General features: G+C 47.9%; 1 protein-coding gene across 8 annotated transcripts in view; it reads right to left on the bottom strand.

Moving 5' to 3' along the window:
* Positions 1-18,630, bottom strand: part of LOC136621575 (coagulation factor XIII B chain-like) — a 612,738-nt gene that overhangs the window by 222,775 nt on the left and 371,333 nt on the right. The window contains exon 15 of one of the 8 annotated variants that reach the window (XM_066597144.1): positions 6,415-8,160. The exons of the other annotated variants lie outside the window; for them this stretch is intronic. Coding sequence (XP_066453241.1) covers positions 8,144-8,160 — 17 coding nt within the window. The 3' untranslated portion in view covers positions 6,415-8,143. Of the gene's footprint in view, positions 1-6,414; positions 8,161-18,630 lie in introns of those variants that run through there. 8 annotated transcript variants of the gene reach the window in all.

The raw sequence follows: 18,630 nt of genomic DNA, 5'->3' as shown, positions 1-18,630 counted from the left end.
CGTCTCCATGGTGCCGACTAATTTTCGCCCTCCGATGGCCAAATTAGCCGCGCTTGCGCAGTCCGGGTCTTCTGCAGTCTTCTATGGAGCCTTTCGTGCAGGATGCCGGCTCCGTGTAGCTCCGCCCCGTCACGTGCCGATTCCAGCCAATCAGGAGGCTGGAATCGGCAATGGACCGCACAGAAGAGCTGCGGTCCACGAAGACAGAGGATCCCGGCGGCCATCTTCAGCGGTAAGTATTGAAGTCACCGGAGCGCGGGGATTAAGGTAAGCGCTCCGGTAAGCTTTCTTTACCTCCCTGCATCGGGGTTGTCTCGCGCCGACCGGGGGGGGGGGGGGGGGGTTGAAAAAAAAAAAAACCCGTTTCGGCGCGGGACAACCCCTTTAAAATTCGGATTTGGACCAGGACTCACTTTAAAATGGTGGACTCAAATAGTTACATGGACTTCACAAGCTGCCATGTCCCTCCTGTCCCCATAAATCGGGTCCTTTTCTCTCCCTCTGATCCCCCACTGGTAACCCACTAAAAGGTTATTTTTAGATGTGGGATACAGGGGTGTATGCACTGTTCAAATAGCCATCACAACCGGAAGAAATCCAATTAGAACCAAATGGTGAACCATTCTCCCTGAGGGACTCTATGAATTGTTGTTCCAACTATGTTATTTATTAGAATGCACCTGTGGATTATGGCATGTAGGCCGTACAACTTTAACATTAACCCTTTCCAATCCAATTTGTATTCTGGTTTTCCTAGGGGGCTTACTCTTTTTTTTTTTTTTTGCTGTTATACAATGGCGGTATATGCTGGCTAAAGCCAGTACTGCATGAGGTGACACATTGGATAGGCTTCAACAGCATAGAGGCTGGCAATATACTGTAAGAGAACCTTGACGGACGTCTTCCAACTTCGAAGCTGTACAGCCTTAAATTAAAATGTCTTTAGACGTCAGACAGTGGATTGGAGAGGGTTAAGAACCAGTGCAAATAAGCATTGTTCAAATATTCAGAGGGGTTTTACAAAGTACAGTGTCTCCAGACACTTTTTAAACCACCATAATAGCGACCCCTCTGGTAGTTTGACCCTGCTGGATAAGATTCCTCAGGGAGCATTCTCTAGACTAAAGACAAAATAAATGTATTGGATCTTCTGGTTAAACACACTTACTCCCCAGGCCTAAATGAGATTTTAGAGAAAATGTAAGATACATTTTTTAGTGTTTTATAGAGATGAGCAAGTACACTCGCTAAGGCACATTACTCGAGCGAGTAGTGCCTTAGCCGAGTATCTCCCTGCTCGTCTCTAAAGATTCGGGGGCCGGCGGGGGGCGGGGAGCGGCGGGGGAGATCGGGGAGGAACGGAGGGGAGATCTCTCTCTTCCTCTCTCCCCCTGCCGCAACTAGGTAGGGGTAGGGATGGTGATAGACTCTATGACCTTGAGTTGTTGGCTTCTAGTAGTCTTCGGTATTCTACTGAGTTCTAGAACTCCAGCCAGTGGTACCAGGTCTTCGTGAACTTTTCTTGGGTACCTTTGAGTGTTGCTGTAAGGTCCTCCATCTCCAGGATCCCCTGTATCATGTTAAGCCAAAGAGCTGTCGATGGCGGGGTGGTTTGGCGCCAGAGCCTCAATATACAGGACCTCGCTGCAGATTTTTTGTATGTTGAAAGAGGGATCTTGTTATGATGTAAAAGAAAGAATGCAGGTGTTTTTGGGATAGGGTTGAGTAAAATTAGAGGTAGTCTGCCATACTTCTGTCCAAAAGCTCACCAGCACATGACAAAAGATGTGAAGGAGAGTCCCTCTAGCCGCACCGCATCTCCAGCATAAAGGAGATACCGATGGGTATATTTTGTTGAGACGAGTGGGCACCCTGTACCAACGAGAAAGCACCTCGTAACCTGCCTCCTGGGTTTTGCTGGATATGGATGAGGAGTGAGTGAGCGTGAGGGTTTTCCCTTTCTGTCTGGGAGAGTGTAATTTTGAGGTCCTACTCCCATTTCCGTATAAAACCAGGGGGTTGGGGTTCTAGTTGTGTGTTGAGAATGTTGTACATCAGTGACAGTGTGTGTCTGGATGGGCCCTCTGCACTGCATATTGTCTCAAACTGAGTTTTTGGGTGGTTGAATAGGCTTGGGTGGGGGAGGGAGCGGAAGAAGTGCCTCAATTGCACTGTTTTCCAGAACGGTATTGGGGCCGGATCTTGTGTCCCTGTCATATGTTCCATGGATAGCCATTGGCCTTCATGCTAAAAGTGGGAAGCTCTGGATCTACCAGTCTGGTGCCAGCGTAGGAGGGCTTTGTTCTCGTTCCCTGGGGGAATCAGTGGTTACCCAAGATTGGGAACATTGAGGAGGGCCTTGGGGCGATGTCCAACCTCGGTAGTATTTTTGCTGCTATCGCTAGGGTAGGGCCGATTATGGGGTGGTGCTTCAGTTCAGTGGTGGTCTGGTCTTGTATCCATGGCAGGACATCTAGTGGCGTGGATGTGACTGTTTGTTCTATGTTTATCCATTGTTTGAGCGTCCCATGTCTGTGCCAATCTATGATACGGGTCAAATGGACTGCTTGGTGATATCGTGTGAAATTCGGTAGGCCCAGGCCTCCTTCCCCTTTTGTTCTTGTTAGAGTGTTGAGTGTGATGCGCATTGGCTTATCTGCCCAGATAAATTTGGATGTAAGAGAGGATATTTGATGGAAAAATTGTTTGGGAACGTTGATGGGAAGCGCTTGGAACAGGTATAATATTCTGGGGAGGATGTTTATTTTAAAGATTGCACATCTCCCAAACCAGGAGTGAAGACCTCTGGTCCATGAGTTTAAGTCTGTTTTAATTCTGCTTAGAAGTGCGGGGTAATTTGCTGCGTATAAGCCCTCCACATCAGGGGTAAGACTTATGCCTAGGTATTGAATATAGCTATCGGCCCAGGTGAATGGAAATGAGTTATTGAGTTCACCTACTAACGTTTGGGGAAGGTATATGTTGAGGGCCGCGGATTTGGGGTAATAATTTTAAAGTTTGAGCGTTCAGAGTTTTGGTTGATTTCTGCTAGTAGGTTCGGGAGTGAGATTAGCGGGTTGGTAATGAAGAATAGGAGATCGTCTGCGTAGGCCGCTATCTTGTGTTCCGTGTCCACGAGTTTGATCCCTCTTATATTTGGGTTGGAATGGATTTGGGCTAGGAACGGCTCCAGGCACAAGATGAAGATTAGGGGGCATCCTTGTCTCGTGCCATTCGAGATCGGGAGAGGGGGAGAGATTTGTCCGTTAACTCTAACCGATACCGTGGGATAGGAATACAGGCTTTCAATCCATTTTAACAGTCTCGGTCCCAGTCCCATGTGGGTCAAAGTGGCAAACAGGAAATCCCAATCCACTCTGTCAAACGCTTTGTCAGCATCTGTGGACAGCAAACAGGTGGGAATGGCTAGTTTTTTGGCCAGGTGTATTAGGTCTATCGCTTTTGTCGTATTGCCTCTTGCTTCTCTGAGTGGGACAAATCCGACTTGGTCTCTATGAATTGTGTCTTGTAAGAGGGGGGAGATCCTGTTTGCCAGTATTTTGGCAAACTGTTTCAGGTCTACATTTAGTAAGGAGATGGGACGGTAGCTCTGGCATTGTGAGGGGTCTTTTCCTTCCTTTGGGGTTACTGTAATATGGGCTCTTAGAGTGTCTCTATGCATCTCTTTTCCTGTTGTGATGGAGTTAAAGGATAGTAGGAAGTATGGGGTTAGGGTCTCTGCATATTTTTTATAGTATGGGAGAGTAAGACCGTCTGGCCCGGGGGATTTTCCTGTTTGGGTTTCTGAGAGCGCTGTCGCCAGTTCGGATTGTGTTATCGGGTTTTCTAGTATGTATAAAGCCTCCCGTGTAAACCCTCGCATATTTGAGTGTTGTATATATTCTTGTATTTTAGCTTTTCGTGTGGCTCTATCTTGTTCCGACATTGGAGGGTTTAAGTTGTATAGGGACTGGTAGTATGCACGGAAAGCATCCGTTATCTGCTGCGGGTGGTACATGGTGTGGCCAGAGGGAGAGGATATGTGTGGGACGTATGTTTTTGCTCTGGTGGTCCAGAGGACCCAGGCTAATGTATGGCTTGGCTTGTTACTGAACTCGTAGAAATGGCGTCTACATTTTACCAAGGACCCCTTCGCCTGTCCCAAGCAGTGTGTTCTTACTCGGTCCCTCAGTTGGGTTAGTTCTGCCCCCCTGGTACTATCCTGTGTGGATTTGTGTAGGAGTTCGAGAGTCTGGATTTGGTCTAATAGACCTCGTAGATGGGCTCCTCATTCTTTCTTGATACAAGACCCCAGTCCTATTAGATAACCCCTAATTACACATTTGTGTGCCTCCCAGATCGTCAGGGGTTCTACATCTGAGATGCAGTTGATTTCGAAATAGTTAGTTATAGCTTTTTGGATTTCTTACGATGTCTCAGGGCTGTGGATGAGGGATTCGTTTAGGCACCAGTGCCAGGCTTTGTCATGTATTGTGGGGAGTGTCAGAGAAAGGGATATAGGAGCGTGGTCGGAAAATGTGATGTTGTCTATCTCTGCTGCTAGACGTGGGAGGGTCAAGTGGTGAATCAGGAAGAAGCCAATACTAGAGTATGAGTTGTGAGGGGACGAAAAGAACGTATAATCTCTGGTATCCGGGTGCAGGACTCTTTAGGCGTCTATCAGTTGATATTTGTGGAGCATCTTTCTGATCCTGTGGTGTGCTGACAGCATGAGGGAACTATTACCTTTGGATGTGTCTGCTTGTGGTTCTAGCGTGATGTTAAAGTCTCCCCCTAGTACTAGTGTGCCTTCCTTGAATTCCTCCAAGTCCTCCAGAGCCCCTTCTAGGAAAGAGATCTGGTTGGAGTTGGGGAGGTACATGGTTGCGAGTGTGACTGGTGTGCTGGCGAGCTTACCTTTGACGAATATGTATCTTCCCTCAGAGTCGCACTGCGTTGCTGTAAGCTCCCATGGAATAGAGCTGGTGATTAGGATCGAGTCTCCTTTGGATTTGGAGACTGGGTTCAGGCAGTGGTAGGCGTTCGGGGGATTTGCAGCTCACAGAAACTTGTAGATGAGAGAGGCTGTATGGAGTGGCAGAAAAAAGTAACCCAGTGGATAGTGGTGATAACTGTGGCTACTTAACCGCACACAAGGAAAGGGTATTGTGAGATGCTCTGCACAGGGGCAGAAAACTATTAACCCCGTAGATAGTGCTGATAACTGGCTTATTCAGCGCACACAGTGAATGGGAGACGTGAGATGCTCTGCACTGGCCCAGCAAAAATTAAGGCACTGTTTAGCGATGGGAAATAGCTTCGGCTAATTCACCGCACACAGTGAATGGGAGTTATGAGATGGTCTGCACTGGCCTAGCAACAATTAACCCACTCTTTAGCGATGAAAATTACGGCTAATTCACCGCACACAGCAAATGGGAGATGTGAAATGCTCCACACTGCCCCAGAAATAATTAGCAGACTGTTTAGCGATGAGAACTCTGGCTAATTCACTGCACACAGCAAATAGGAGATGGGAAATGCTCTGTACAGGCCTAGATGCTTGAAAAAAAAAATGGTGCACTACTGCTCCCAGCCAGCCAATAAAAGTAATGCACACAATGAGGAGTAGCCCTAAGGAGGACTGTTGGGTTCTTGATGTCGGGATCCCTGCCTAACCGCACCCTACACTAGCACTTTCCCTATCTCAGCAGCAGCTCTTTCCCTAACCTCTGCCAGCATGCGTCTGAGGCGAGCCACGGGCGGCACCAGCTTAAGTATTCGGCGGTCACCTGATCCCCCCAGTCACTCACTGCTGTAGACGTGCAGAGGGTTAGCACGTCTGAGCAGTAAGTGGTAATGCCTTCCAAGCATGTTTATTGGCTAAAAAATGGCGCTAAACATGCGGGGAAGGGAAATGAAATTTATTCGAGTACCGCGTCGTGCTCGACCCGAGTATCGAGCATCTCGAGTAGCCTAATACTCGAACGAGCATCAAGCTCGGACGAGTGCGCTCGCTCATCTATAGTGTCAACGAATTAGCAGTAATGTCATTCGCTCATCCAAACAAGAATTGGCTGGTCTAAAAGGAGCCTTAGGCTGCCTGACCACTGGCATAGCAATATCTAAGATCCCACCCATGGGAGCCGCCGCTGGGGAGCAGGAGACAGCTGACGGTTCTCCGCACTGAGCCAATCTGACATGGCAAGCCTATCTAAATTGCTATGATTCTCTGCTTGTGGATGCCGCGGCTGCGCTTTCCATAGCAACGCTATGGAAAGCTTTAGTCAGTGTTATTTGCCGGCGATTTATCGCAGGCAGAATCACGCCCATGGACATGCAGCCTTACTTTATCGGTCTGTGCTGTGGATGTTTACTCAACATAATCAATAAAAGACAGAAATGGCACAAATGTCTGTGTGTAATTAGTTTAGTTTTATTTTTATAAATTGTAACTTAGATGATGACCACAATCAGACTACACTTTGTGATTTATCACTGCAGAAATCCAGATACAGTACATCCAAAATTTTCATTTCCTTTCTTGCAACTGTAAATGGCGAGAAGAACTCTTGTACTTGGAGTTACCTGTGGAGGACATAACTTCTAGGTCGATGGCAGAGATATAAAGGTGACAAGGCTTATAGTGTGTGAGAATTGGAAAGAAGAGGTCTTCCACCTGATACATAAACATGTTATGCTTTTGATTTACCATTATATGAATTTTTTTCCATGGTACAAGTGAGAATGCTCAAAATGTGGCTTAACTTGAGTGAATCTGTATAATAGGTTCTCAAAATGCCCATAATTTACAATATTTTGGAAGGAAGCATCATGCGCCCTGCACCAAATAACGGGTACTAGATTTAGAGAGAATCTTCTATGTGTTATTCAGGTGACACTTATTTTCTTCTTCTTATGGTCTAATTTATATTTGCTGTATGACATTAAAAAAATCTATAAAATTTGTTTAAAAAGCAAAAAATGAATAAGCTGTTATAAATAATTCCTAGCATTTTGGGGGACATTTATTAAATATTTTAACCCAGAATTCTGGCTTTAAAAAAGTTGCAAATTTTGCACAAATCCCACTTGCAGAAAAATTGCTGCATTTTGGTCTTTTGCACTGGCCTCAGTACTTTCGGAAAGAAATGTGGATAAGGCGTGTCGGGGTGGGGAGTGGCCACCGAGGCCGACAGAATTATATTTTATTTACACCAGAAATTTTCATCAGGTCTGATGTAGCATACATTTCTGTGTCGGCACAAGGAGGTGCCGAGATGTGCCTAATATGTGAAGAGGCACGAGTCTCTACATGTATTAGGTGCATCGTGTGCCAGGGGAAATTATTCTAAGACCTGCATTGAAAATGATGGTGTTAGTACATTTCCCCCTTTGTTTCTGCATCTCCTATACAAACCTTTGTGCCTCCATGGTTATTGTGGAAATTCTGCCCCTTTCATACTACCTTCCATCTGTCCTTTAATTACTAAGGGTGGCCTTACACGGAACAACTATTGTCTGAATAGTCACTCAAAATACTTGCTAAAATGTATCAATGGTACGAATGACTGTGTGCGTTTTTACGCAAAGCAATTGTTCACTTGTTCATTTCCACAATTGCTATATAAATTGTTGGTAGTCTTTATATGGGCTGAAGAGTTAGGGGTGTGAGGTTCTTTGGTAAGCGTGTATTTGAAGTTTTAACCCCTTCTCAACCCATGCTCAGTTTACTGTATGCAAGTTCTTTTGTGTTACTATGCACTTGCCAATCAGCACCTGAAGGGAGGAGACTGCTGAAACCAAAGTGTCTATTATTATACTGTACTGTCTGCAGCTCAGGCAGACAGTACAGTATAATGAAGGGAAGGGGTTAATATTATTGTTTGCTTTGTATTAGACAAACTGCAGAGAAAGTACATCACCATAAAAATTCCTATATATATTGTCTTTTTTATAGTTTTATTTCTTACCTGGAAACATAGAGAAGATTCAAAATCAACACAATATTAATGATTATTACTATATTTCTGTGAATACATTAAGAATTAAACATTATATCTGTCTATAGTTGTCATTGCAGGCCTTTTCTTCATGTTTTTTTGTAGGCTGCAATGTTACATTCTGCGTGCGGTTACAGTAATCACATTGAAGATGATGCTGAAAGAAGAAAATACAAGAGAATTACTTTACTGTACTTAACATTACAGTGATATAATAAAATCTGAAGCCTAAACAATAACTGACAGTAAATAACGAAATACTAATATACAAAACACAAGGTGTATTGGTGGCGACTCACATCTTAAAAACCTGCTGGGCTCTTTGTATAGATCTGCACAGAAAATCCGAATTCTTTACATGTGGATTTTAGTGCGGATTTGGTGAATCCGCATTAGAATCCCCATGTTACATGCAGACTTTGACAGATACCAACATTTGCAGCAGATTTTTAAGTTGGTGAATTAATGAACAACAATATGTTTCTAGAGCCTGTTGTGTTTTTCACACAATGGGCTTTATTGCTAGTATGTTAAATGATGATTATAAAAATTAAGAAAACACTTAGAAGGGGAGAAAGTAGCATAAAAGGCATGTGTGTGTCGTAATATACAATGCTGGGAAACAGTATTTGCCCCTTCCCAACTGGAATGTTTCAGATCAAACTACCGTTACTTTTAATATTAGACAAAGATACCCCAAGTAGACACAAAATGCAGTTTTTATAAAGGATGATTTCATTTATTTAATGAAAAATGCTGTTCAGTCCTACCCAGTCCTAGTAATTGCCTCCTAAGCAACTAAATCAACTAGTTAACCAAATTTAATTAATAACTAGAGATGAGTGAGCACCAAAATGCTCGGGTGCTCGTTACTCGGGACGAAATTATCGCGATGCTCGAGGGTTCGTTTCGAGTAACGAACCCCATTGAAGTCAATGGGCGACCCGAGCATTTTTGTATATCGCCGATGCTCGCTAAGGTTTTCATGTGTGAAAATCTGGGCAATTCAAGAAAGTGATGGGAACGACACAGCAACGGATAGGGCAGGCGAGGGGCTACATGTTGGGCTGCATCTCAAGTTCACAGGTCCCACTATTAAGCCACAATACCGGCAAGAGTGGGCCCCTCCCCCTCCCAACAACTTTTACTTCTGAAAAGCCCTCATTAGCAATGCATACCTTAGCTAAGCACCACACTACCTCCAACAAAGCACAATCACTGCCTGCATGACACTCCGCTGCCACTTCTCCTGGGTTACATGCTGCCCAACCCCCCCGCACGACCCAGTGTCCACAGCGCACACAAAAGTGTCCCTGCGCAGCCTTCAGCTGCCCTCATGCCACACCACCCTCATGTCTATTTATAAGTGCGTCTGCCATGACGAGGAACCGCAGGCACACACTGCAGAGGGTTGGCACGGCTAGGCAGCGACCCTCTTTAAAAGGGGCGGGGCGATAGCCCACAATGCTGTACAGAAGCAATGAGAAATATAATCCTGTGCCACCGCCATCAGGAGCTGCACCCGTGGGCATAGCAATGGGGAACCTATGTGCCACACACTATTCATTCTGTCAAGGTGTCTGCATGCCCCAGTCAGACCGCGGTTTTTAATTCATAGACACAGGCAGGTACAACTCCCTATTGTGAAGTCCCTGTGGACCGACAGCATGGGTGGCTCCCTGGAACCCACCGGCGGTACATAAAAATATCCCATTGCGTTGCCCAACACAGCTGAGGTAGTAATGTTGTGCTTAATGCAGGTGGGCTTCGGCCCACACTGCATGCCCCAGTCAGACTGGGGTTCTTTAGAAGTGGAAACAGATGCATTTATAATTCTCTGTGGACCCACAGCATGGGTGGGTGCCAGGAAGCCACCGGCGGTACATAAAAATATCCCATTGCATTACCCAACACAGATGAGGTAGTAATGTCGTGCTTAATACAGGTGGGCTTCGGCCCACACTGCATGCCCCAGTCTGACTGGGGTTCTTTAGAAGTGGAAACAGATGCATTTATAATTCTCTGTGGACCCACAGCATGGGTGGGTGCCAGGAAGCCACCGGCGGTACATAAAATTATCCCATTGCATTACCCAACACAGCTGAGGTAGTAATGTCGTGCTTAATGCAGGTGGGTTTCGGCCCACACTGCATGCCCCAGTCTGACTGGTAATATATACCTTAACAGTAACCTCGTTGGTGGTAATGTGGTGGTGACTGCGAACCTGGTAGCGCGGTTTTATGTAGTTGGTTTTCGGAATGTGGCCAGGATTAAGTGGGCCGTGGCAGGGGGATGGTGGTGGTGCTCTCTTGTTGTGTCGTTAAAGGTGAAATTCTTGGACTGCCACCAGACGGACCAATGCAAAGGTATTTGCCAAGAATGTTTTCATTGTTGGAGGAGGAGGGGGATGTTTTGGAGGCACTATGTGTCCTCTACACGTGTCCGTGGTTATATGCACCTTAACAGTAACAGCGTTGGTGGGAAATGGCCTCGCCGCCATCATGTCTTTGTGAAGCCTCTGTTTCCACACCCCAGTGACATACCATTAGCAGCGGTATAGGCAGAGCCCACAATTATTAACATTTCAGCGGTAGCATTAGGGACAGGCCCCACTAACATATCACTAGCAGCAGTATAGGGGGAGCGCAGTCTTAGTTCCATTTCAGTAATAGTAGCACTCAAGACAGGCCCCAGTAACATTCCCATTTCAGCAGTTTAGGGAGATAACAGTCTCTTTCACATTTCAGTAGCTGCAGTATAGACATTTATGTAGCTAAAGTGTAGGCCAACCCCACACACCTTTCTGTACCATGAGTGCAGGCGAAGAACATAGAAATTACTATGATTACACTGTAGGTGAGGGCCCAAAAAAATTGGTGTACCAACAGTACTAATGTACCTCAGACAAAATTGGCCATGCCCAACCAAGATGGCAGGTGAAACCCATTAATCGCTTTGGTTAATGTGGCTTAAGTGGTAACTAGGCCTGGAGGCAGCCCAGTTGAACGAAAAATTGGTTCTAGTTAAAGTTTCAACGCTTTTAAGAGCATTGAAACGTATAAAAATTGTTTAGAAAAATTATATGAGTGAGCCTTGTGGCCCTAAGAAAAATTGCCCGTTCGGCGTGATTACGTGAGGTTTCAGGAGGAGGAGGAGGAATATTATACACAGATTGATGAAGCAGAAATGTCCCCGTTTTGGATGGTGAGAGAGAACGATGCTTCCATCCGCGGGTGCAGCCTACGTATTGCTTAGGTATCGCTGCTGTCCACTGGTGGAGAAGAGAAGTCTGGGGAAATCCAGGCTTTGTTCATCTTGATGAGTGTAAGCCTGTCGGCACTGTCGGTTGACAGGTGGGTACGCTTATCCGTGATGATTCCCCCAGCCACACTAAACACACTCTCTGACAAGACGCTAGCCGCAGGACAAGCAAGCACCTCCAGGGCATACAGCGCGAGTTCAGGCCACGTGTCCAGCTTCAACACCCAGTAGTTGTAGGGGGCAGAGGCGTCACCGAGGACGGTGCTGCAATCGGCTACGTACTCCCTCACCATCCTTTTACAGTGCTCCCGCCAACTCAGCCTTGACTGGGGACCGGTGACACAGTCTTGCTGGGGAGCCATAAAGCTGGCAAAGGCCTTGGAGAATGTTCCCCTGCCTGCGCTGTACATGCTGCCTGATCTCTGCGCCTCCCCTGCTACCTGGCCCTCGGAACTGCGCCTTCTGCCACTAGCGCTGTCGGATGGGAAGTTTACCATCAGTTTGTCCACCAGCGCCCTGTGGTATAGCATCATTCTCGAACCCCTTTCCTCTTCGGGAATGAGAGTGCAAAGGCTCTCCTTATACCGTGGATCGAGCAGTGTGTACACCCAGTAATCCGTAGTGGCCAGAATGCGTGTAACGCGAGGGTCACGAGAAAGGCATCCTAACATGAAGTCAGCCATGTGTGCCAGGGTACCTGTACGCAACACATGGCTGTCCTCACTCGGAAGATCACTTTCAGGATCCTCCTCCTCCTCCTCCTCCTCCTCTGGCCATACACGCTGAAAGGATGACAGGCAAGCAGCATCTGTCCCCTCAGCAGTGGGCCAAGCTGTCTCTTCCCCCTCCTCCTCAACGCGCTGAGATATAGACATGAGGTTGCTCTGACTATCCAGCGACATACTGTCTTCCCCCGCCTCCGTTTCTGATTCCAAAGCGTCTGCCTTTATGCTTTGCAGGGAACTTCTCAAGATGCATAGCAGAGGAATGGTGACGCTAATGATTGCAGCATCCCCGCTCACCATCTGGGTAGACTCCTCAAATTTTCCAAGGACCTGGCAGATGGCTGCCAACCAGGCCCACTCTTCTGTAAATAATTGAGGAGGCTGACTCCCACTGCGCCGCGCAAGTTGGAGTTGGTATTCCACTATAGCTCTACGCTGCTCATAGAGTCTGGCCAACATGTGGAGCGTAGAGTTCCACTGTGTGGGCACGTCGCACAGCAGTCGGTGCACTGGCAGATTAAACCGATGTTGCAGGGTCCGCAGGGTGGCAGCGTGCGTGTGGGATTTGCGGAAATGTGCGCAGAGCTGGCGCACCTTTCCGAGCAGGTATGACAAGTGGGGGTAGCTTTTCAGAAAGCGCTGAACCACCAAATTAAAGACGTGGGCCAGGCATGGCACGTGCGTGAGGCTGCCGAGCTGCAGAGCCGCCACCAGGTTACGGCCGTTGTCACACATGACCATGCCCGGTTGGAGGCTCAGCGGCGCAAGCCAGCGGTCGGTCTGCTCTGTCAGACCCTGCAGCAGTTCGTGGGCCGTGTGCCTCTTATCGCCTAAGCTGAGTAGTTTCAGCACGGCCTGCTGACGCTTGCCCACCGCTGTGCTGCAACGCCGCGTGACACCGACTGCTGGCGACGTGCTGCTGCTGCTGACACATCTTGATTGCGAGACAGAGGTTGCGTAGGAGGAGGAGGAGGGTGGTTTAGTGGAGGAAGCATACACCCCCGCAGATACCACCACCGAGCTGGGGCACGCAATTCGGGGGGTGGGTAGGACGTGAGCGGTCCCAGGCTCTGACTCTGTCCCAGCCTCCACTAAATTCACCCAATGTGCCGTCAGGGAGATATAGTGGCCCTGCCCGCCTGTGCTTGTCCACGTGTCTGTTGTTAAGTGGACTTTGGCAGTAACCGCGTTGGTGAGGGCGCGTACAATGTTGCGGGAGACGTGGTCGTGCAGGCCTGGGACGGCACATCAGGAAAAGTAGTGGCGACTGGGAACCGAGTAGCGCGGGGCCGCCGCCATCATGCTTTTGAAAGCCTCCGTTTCCACAAGCCTATACGGCAGCATCTCTAGGCTGATCAATTTTGCAATGTGCACGTTTAACGCTTGAGCGTGCGGGTGCGTGGCGTCGTACTTGCGCTTGCGCTCAAACTGTGGCGCTAGCGACGTCTGGACGCTACGCTGAGAGACATTGCTGGATGGGGCCGAGGACAGCGGAGGTGAGGGTGTGGGTGCAGGCCAGGAGACGGTACTGCCTGTGTCCTCAGAGGGGGGTTGGATCTCAGTGGCAGGTTGGGGCACAGGGGGAGAGGCAGTGGTGCAAACCGGAGGCGGTGAACGGGCATCGTTCCACCTTGTGGGTTGCTTGGCCATCATATGCCTGCGCATGCTGTTGGTGGTGCCTCCCCAGCTGATCTTGGCGCGACAAAGGTTGCACACCACTGTTCGTCGGTCGTCAGGCGTCTCTGTGAAAAACTGCCACACCGTAGAGCACCTTGACCTCTGCAGGGTGGCATGGCGCGAGGGGGCGCTTTGGGAACCAGTTGGTGGATTATTCGGTCTGGCCCTGCCTCTACCCCTGGCCACCGCACTGGCTCGGCCTGTGCCCACACCCTGACTTGGGCCTCCGCGTCCTCGCCCGCGTCCACGTCCTATAGGCCTACCCCTACCCCTCAGCATGGTGTATTACCAGTGATTTGATTTCCCAGGCAGGAAATAAATTAGTGCAAGCCTGCTGTTAAACGTAGCTGGCTGCGTATGATTTCTGTTTACGTTCTACACCCACCACACACGTACCCAGAACGCTGAGGACAGTCAGAGGCAGGCCAAATAGAATGTTTCCCTTTTTTTGGTAAAGAAAAGGCCCACTGCGTATATTCAATCAATAATATATGTCTTCTGGCCCTGCAAATGTGTCACAGAACTGCAGGGTTGCAGAGTTATTAACTACAGCAGAGCGGTGATTTTTCCCAGGCAGGAAAGAAATTGGCGCAAGCCTGCTGTTAAACGTAGCTGGCTGCGTATGATTTCTGTTTACGTTCTGCACCCACCACACACGTACCCAGAACGCTGAGGACTGTCAGAGGCAGGCCAAATAGAATGTTTCCCTTTTTTTGGTAAAGAAAAGGCCCACTGCGTATATTCAATCAATAATATGTCTTCTGGCCCTGCAAATGTGTCACAGAACTGCAGGGTTGCAGAGTTATTAACTACAGCAGAGCAGTGATTTTTCCCAGGCAGGAAAGAAATTGGCGCAAGCCTGCTGTTAAACGTAGCTGGCTGCGTATGATTTCTGTTTACGTTCTGCACCCACCACACACGTACCCAGAACGCTGAGGACTGTCAGAGGCAGGCCAAATAGAATGTTTCCCTTTTTTGGTTAAAGAAAAGGCCCACTGCGTATATTCAATCAATAATATATGTCTTCTGGCCCTGCCTACACAATTCTGTCCCTGTAGTATTACTGCAGGGCGCAATGCTCTGCACAGCCGATTTAAAAAAAAAAATAAAAAATGCAACACTGCTAACAGCAGCCTGCACAGTTCTGCACACGGTTAAATGTGGCCCTAAGAAGGACCGTTGGGGTTCTTGAAGCCTACACTCACTCCTAACACTCTCCCTGCCTAACCACCACTTCTGTCCCTGTAGTATTACTGCAGGGCGCAATGCTCTGCACAGCCGATTTTGAAAAAAAAAAAATGGGCAACACTGCTAACAGCAGCCTCCACACGGATAGATGTGGCCCTAAGAAGGACCGTTGGGGTTCTTGAAGCCTACACTCACTACTAACACTCTCCCTACAGCAGCTCCGGCACCAGCAGCACTGTCCCTTAGCTAACTCACAAGGCATCTGAGGCGAGCCGCGGGAGGGGTCGACTTTTATACTCGGGTGACATCTGATCTCCCCAGCCACTCACTGCAGGGGGGTGGTATAGGGCTTGAACGTCACAGGGGGAAGTTGTAATGCCTTCCCTGTCTTTCAATTGGCCAGAAAAGCACGCCAACGTCTCAGAGAGGAAACTGAAAGTAACCCGAACATCGCGTGGTACTCGTTAAGAGTAACGAGCATCCCGAACAAGCTAATATTCGCCCGAGCATCAAGCTCGGACGAGTACGTTCGCTCATCTCTATTAATAACTTGGTTCAGTTTTACTAGTCACACCAGGCTTCATTACTGTCAGACCTGTTAAATCTAAACAGCATTTTTTTAAAAATTATCTGGCAATTACGAAGCAGGCCAGAATGTTTTAAAAAGCAGCACATGACGCCAGCTACATTCCTGGATAGGATATTAAGACAATTTGTGACAGGCGCACCTTCTTAAATCAAAAATAGCACACATTTTCTACTGCAACTGCATGACTTAGCAATACCAGAATCAACCATTTTGGTCTCCTTTGATGTAGTAAGCCCATATACCTCTATTGCTCACCATAAGATGTTATCAGCAGTTCAATATTTCTTACGTACAACCCATTATACCACTAAATGCTGAGATTTCATTTTAGAACTTCAGGACTATTTTTTAGGATACCTACTATGCTCAATGCCAAGGTGTGGTAATGGGATTTAACGTGGCACCCACATATGCAAAAATGTACATAAACTTTGTGCAGGAATCTGCTGTATACATATGGGCACTGTCCAAATCTATTGTGTTGGTAGCGATACACGATTTGTATTCTATGTTGAGAGGTGATATCCGCTCCCTATCTGTTTTTAGATTAAATCAATGCATTTGACTCTGAATTACAATAAATTATGCCTTTCTTTCATAACCAATTGCAGTTTTTGGATACTATTGTGTCCAAGCAAGGGGCAGATTTGAGTAATGATCTGCACATTCAAAGTACAGATCGTAATCAATTTTTGTACTTTAAAGGGGTTCTGTCATTAAAAACAAAAAAATATTTACTTACCTATTAGCTCCCCAGGCAACCTAACCTCTCCTCTTCTCCTCCCAAATCTTCTCCTGGATCCTCTTGTCACTTGGGTCACGTGACCTGCAGCTGCCTGATTTAGCTGGATCCGGTGATGTAACTACATTGTGCTACATTCAGCTTCCTGCAGGTCAATGTACGCATACGTCACTAGTGATGTAGTGTTCATTGCCCAGGCAGGAAGTGTGGAATGCACGGCTGGTGTCCCTTACGCCACGGGAAGTAGTGGGTGTACACCACTGTTAGGCTGCTTGACAGCCAGGTGATGCCCCCACTTCCTCATTGGCTGGGCGCCAGGCACATTGCTGGGGGGGGGGTATTGAAAGGCACAGGGGAGAAGGCACAGCAGGGCGGCGCAGAGGAGCCTCAGAGCGGGGGTACGGGGGTCCGACGGCGCCGGAGCATCAAGAGACAAGGCAGAGCAGCGGCACAGCAACAGAGGCTCCTGCAACACAGGGGAGCTTTAGAGCGGGGGTCCTTCAGCGCCAGAGCATCAGGGGAGAAGGCAGAGCAGCGGCGCAACAGTGGAGGCTCACATGGGGACCTTCACAGCGGGGTAACGACACAGCCGGAGGAGTGGGCCAACAGCGGAGGCTACAGCGCCGCAGGGGAGCGTGACAACAGGGGACGGAGAGTGATGCTGGAGAGCAGAGGATCAGCAGGGCAAATTGGCATTGCATGTAATCCGCGGCATCAGCAGCAGGGCTGGTGGGGTGTGTGGGGGGTGGTTTACACATGGGCACCTAACATGGTTGCTTCATGGCTTAGCAGCATTAGGCTGGGGTCACATGGGACGTATTCCCAGCGGAAATCTTGCGGTTTTGCTGCAGCGAAAAACCACGAGATTTCCGCTGGGAAATCTCCGCTCTAAAACCCATGGGTTTTGGAATGTCTTGTCTGCACCCTTTTCCATTTCGGCCGATGCTCCATAGAGGAGAGTGCGGCTGAAACGGGAAAAAAAAAAAGAAGGGACATGCTGCGGCCGGGGAAACCGTGCCGCAACGTCGGCTTCTGCTGGCTTTGCCGCGACGGATTCGCCGTCCCATGTGGACGATATTTTTGACAAATCTCGTCCACATGGCAGGCCAACACCGGGATTAGCGTCCGCAGGCGGATTTGCTGCGGTGAAATTCCGGACGGCATTTCCGCAGCAAATGCGCCCTATGTGAACCCAGCCTTATGATTGACGGGTTAGGGGTTGTTTCACAGTTAGGCGTAAGTTATCAGCTGAATATGCATCTATGTTCATGTGCATAATGTACGCCTACCTATTAAATTAACCCTAACCCGCCATCGATTACAATACTCCTTCCATTCTCCTAGCAGCTTTCAGCAGCAAGAAGCTTTTCAGCCAATCACGAAGTGGGGGTGTTACCTGGCTGTCAAACAGCCTAGCACTGGTGTACTCCCACCACTTCCATTGGCATCAAGGTACAGCACTACTGGCAGCCTGTACGAGTGCGCACACGCGAGACTATGGTGCGAGCGTGCCAGCGAGAGAAAGAGAGCTATGTACGTGCATGGGCTACACTGGGATCTGGCGTTTGCCCACTCGCCACCAATAGAAATGTATCCCTGATATTTTTGTCAGGCAGAATACATTTCTATTAGCCAGTGGAAGAACAAGCTTGTCCTGTCACCTGTGTTTTTTGTTTTATTGCCGTTCATCCACCCCTTTGCAAAAAAAATCTTACGGCCCTTTAACCCCTTGAGTGGCGGGTTTCCTACCACCCTGTCGGCCCACCAGGGCAGGTTTTTTAAAATCGTCTAATCATTGAATTTCAACAAATTTTGCAGTTGCGTCTCAAGAGCCATAACTTTTTCATGTTTCCATTGACATGGCCATATGAGGGCTTGTTTTTTGCGGGACAAGTTGTGATTTTTTAAACAGGGGGGAGGAAAAAAAGAAATGGGGAAAAAAGAAAAAAAGGGGCCATGTCATTAAGGGGTTAAATAATGTATTATATTCCTTCTCTGGGTCATTATGATGCATGGATACCACATGTGTGATTGTATTTTTGATTTTTTACAAAGTAAAGGGAAACAAGTGTTTTTATAAGTTTTTAACTTTTTTATTTTTTTTTTAGGAGACTTCCACAGGGATCCATCAGGACCCCTGATCACATTCCGGGGGGCCAATGGTGACAGCCCTTTACATGCTGCAGTGACAGCCCTTTACATGCTACAGTCACATAGACTGCAGCATGTAAAGGGTTAACACAGCAGAGATCGGAGGTTTTCTCTGATCTCTGCTGTAAGAGCAGGTAACTAGCTGTCCTCTCACAGCCAAGCACCAAGCTCTCCCTGCCACAGAGACCATCGGCTTGCTTCTGACAAGCCGATGGTCTCTATGGCAACCTGTAAACAAAGCAGGAGATTGCCGGCATATCGGCAATATCTTCTGCTGGTTTTTCAAAGCCCTTG

The sequence above is a fragment of the Eleutherodactylus coqui genome, chromosome 3 (genome assembly GCF_035609145.1).
Source record: "Eleutherodactylus coqui strain aEleCoq1 chromosome 3, aEleCoq1.hap1, whole genome shotgun sequence".
Classification (NCBI taxonomy): domain Eukaryota; kingdom Metazoa; phylum Chordata; class Amphibia; order Anura; family Eleutherodactylidae; genus Eleutherodactylus; species Eleutherodactylus coqui.
Note: the sequence above shows the minus strand (reverse complement) of the source record. Positions and strands in the feature narration are given on the sequence as shown.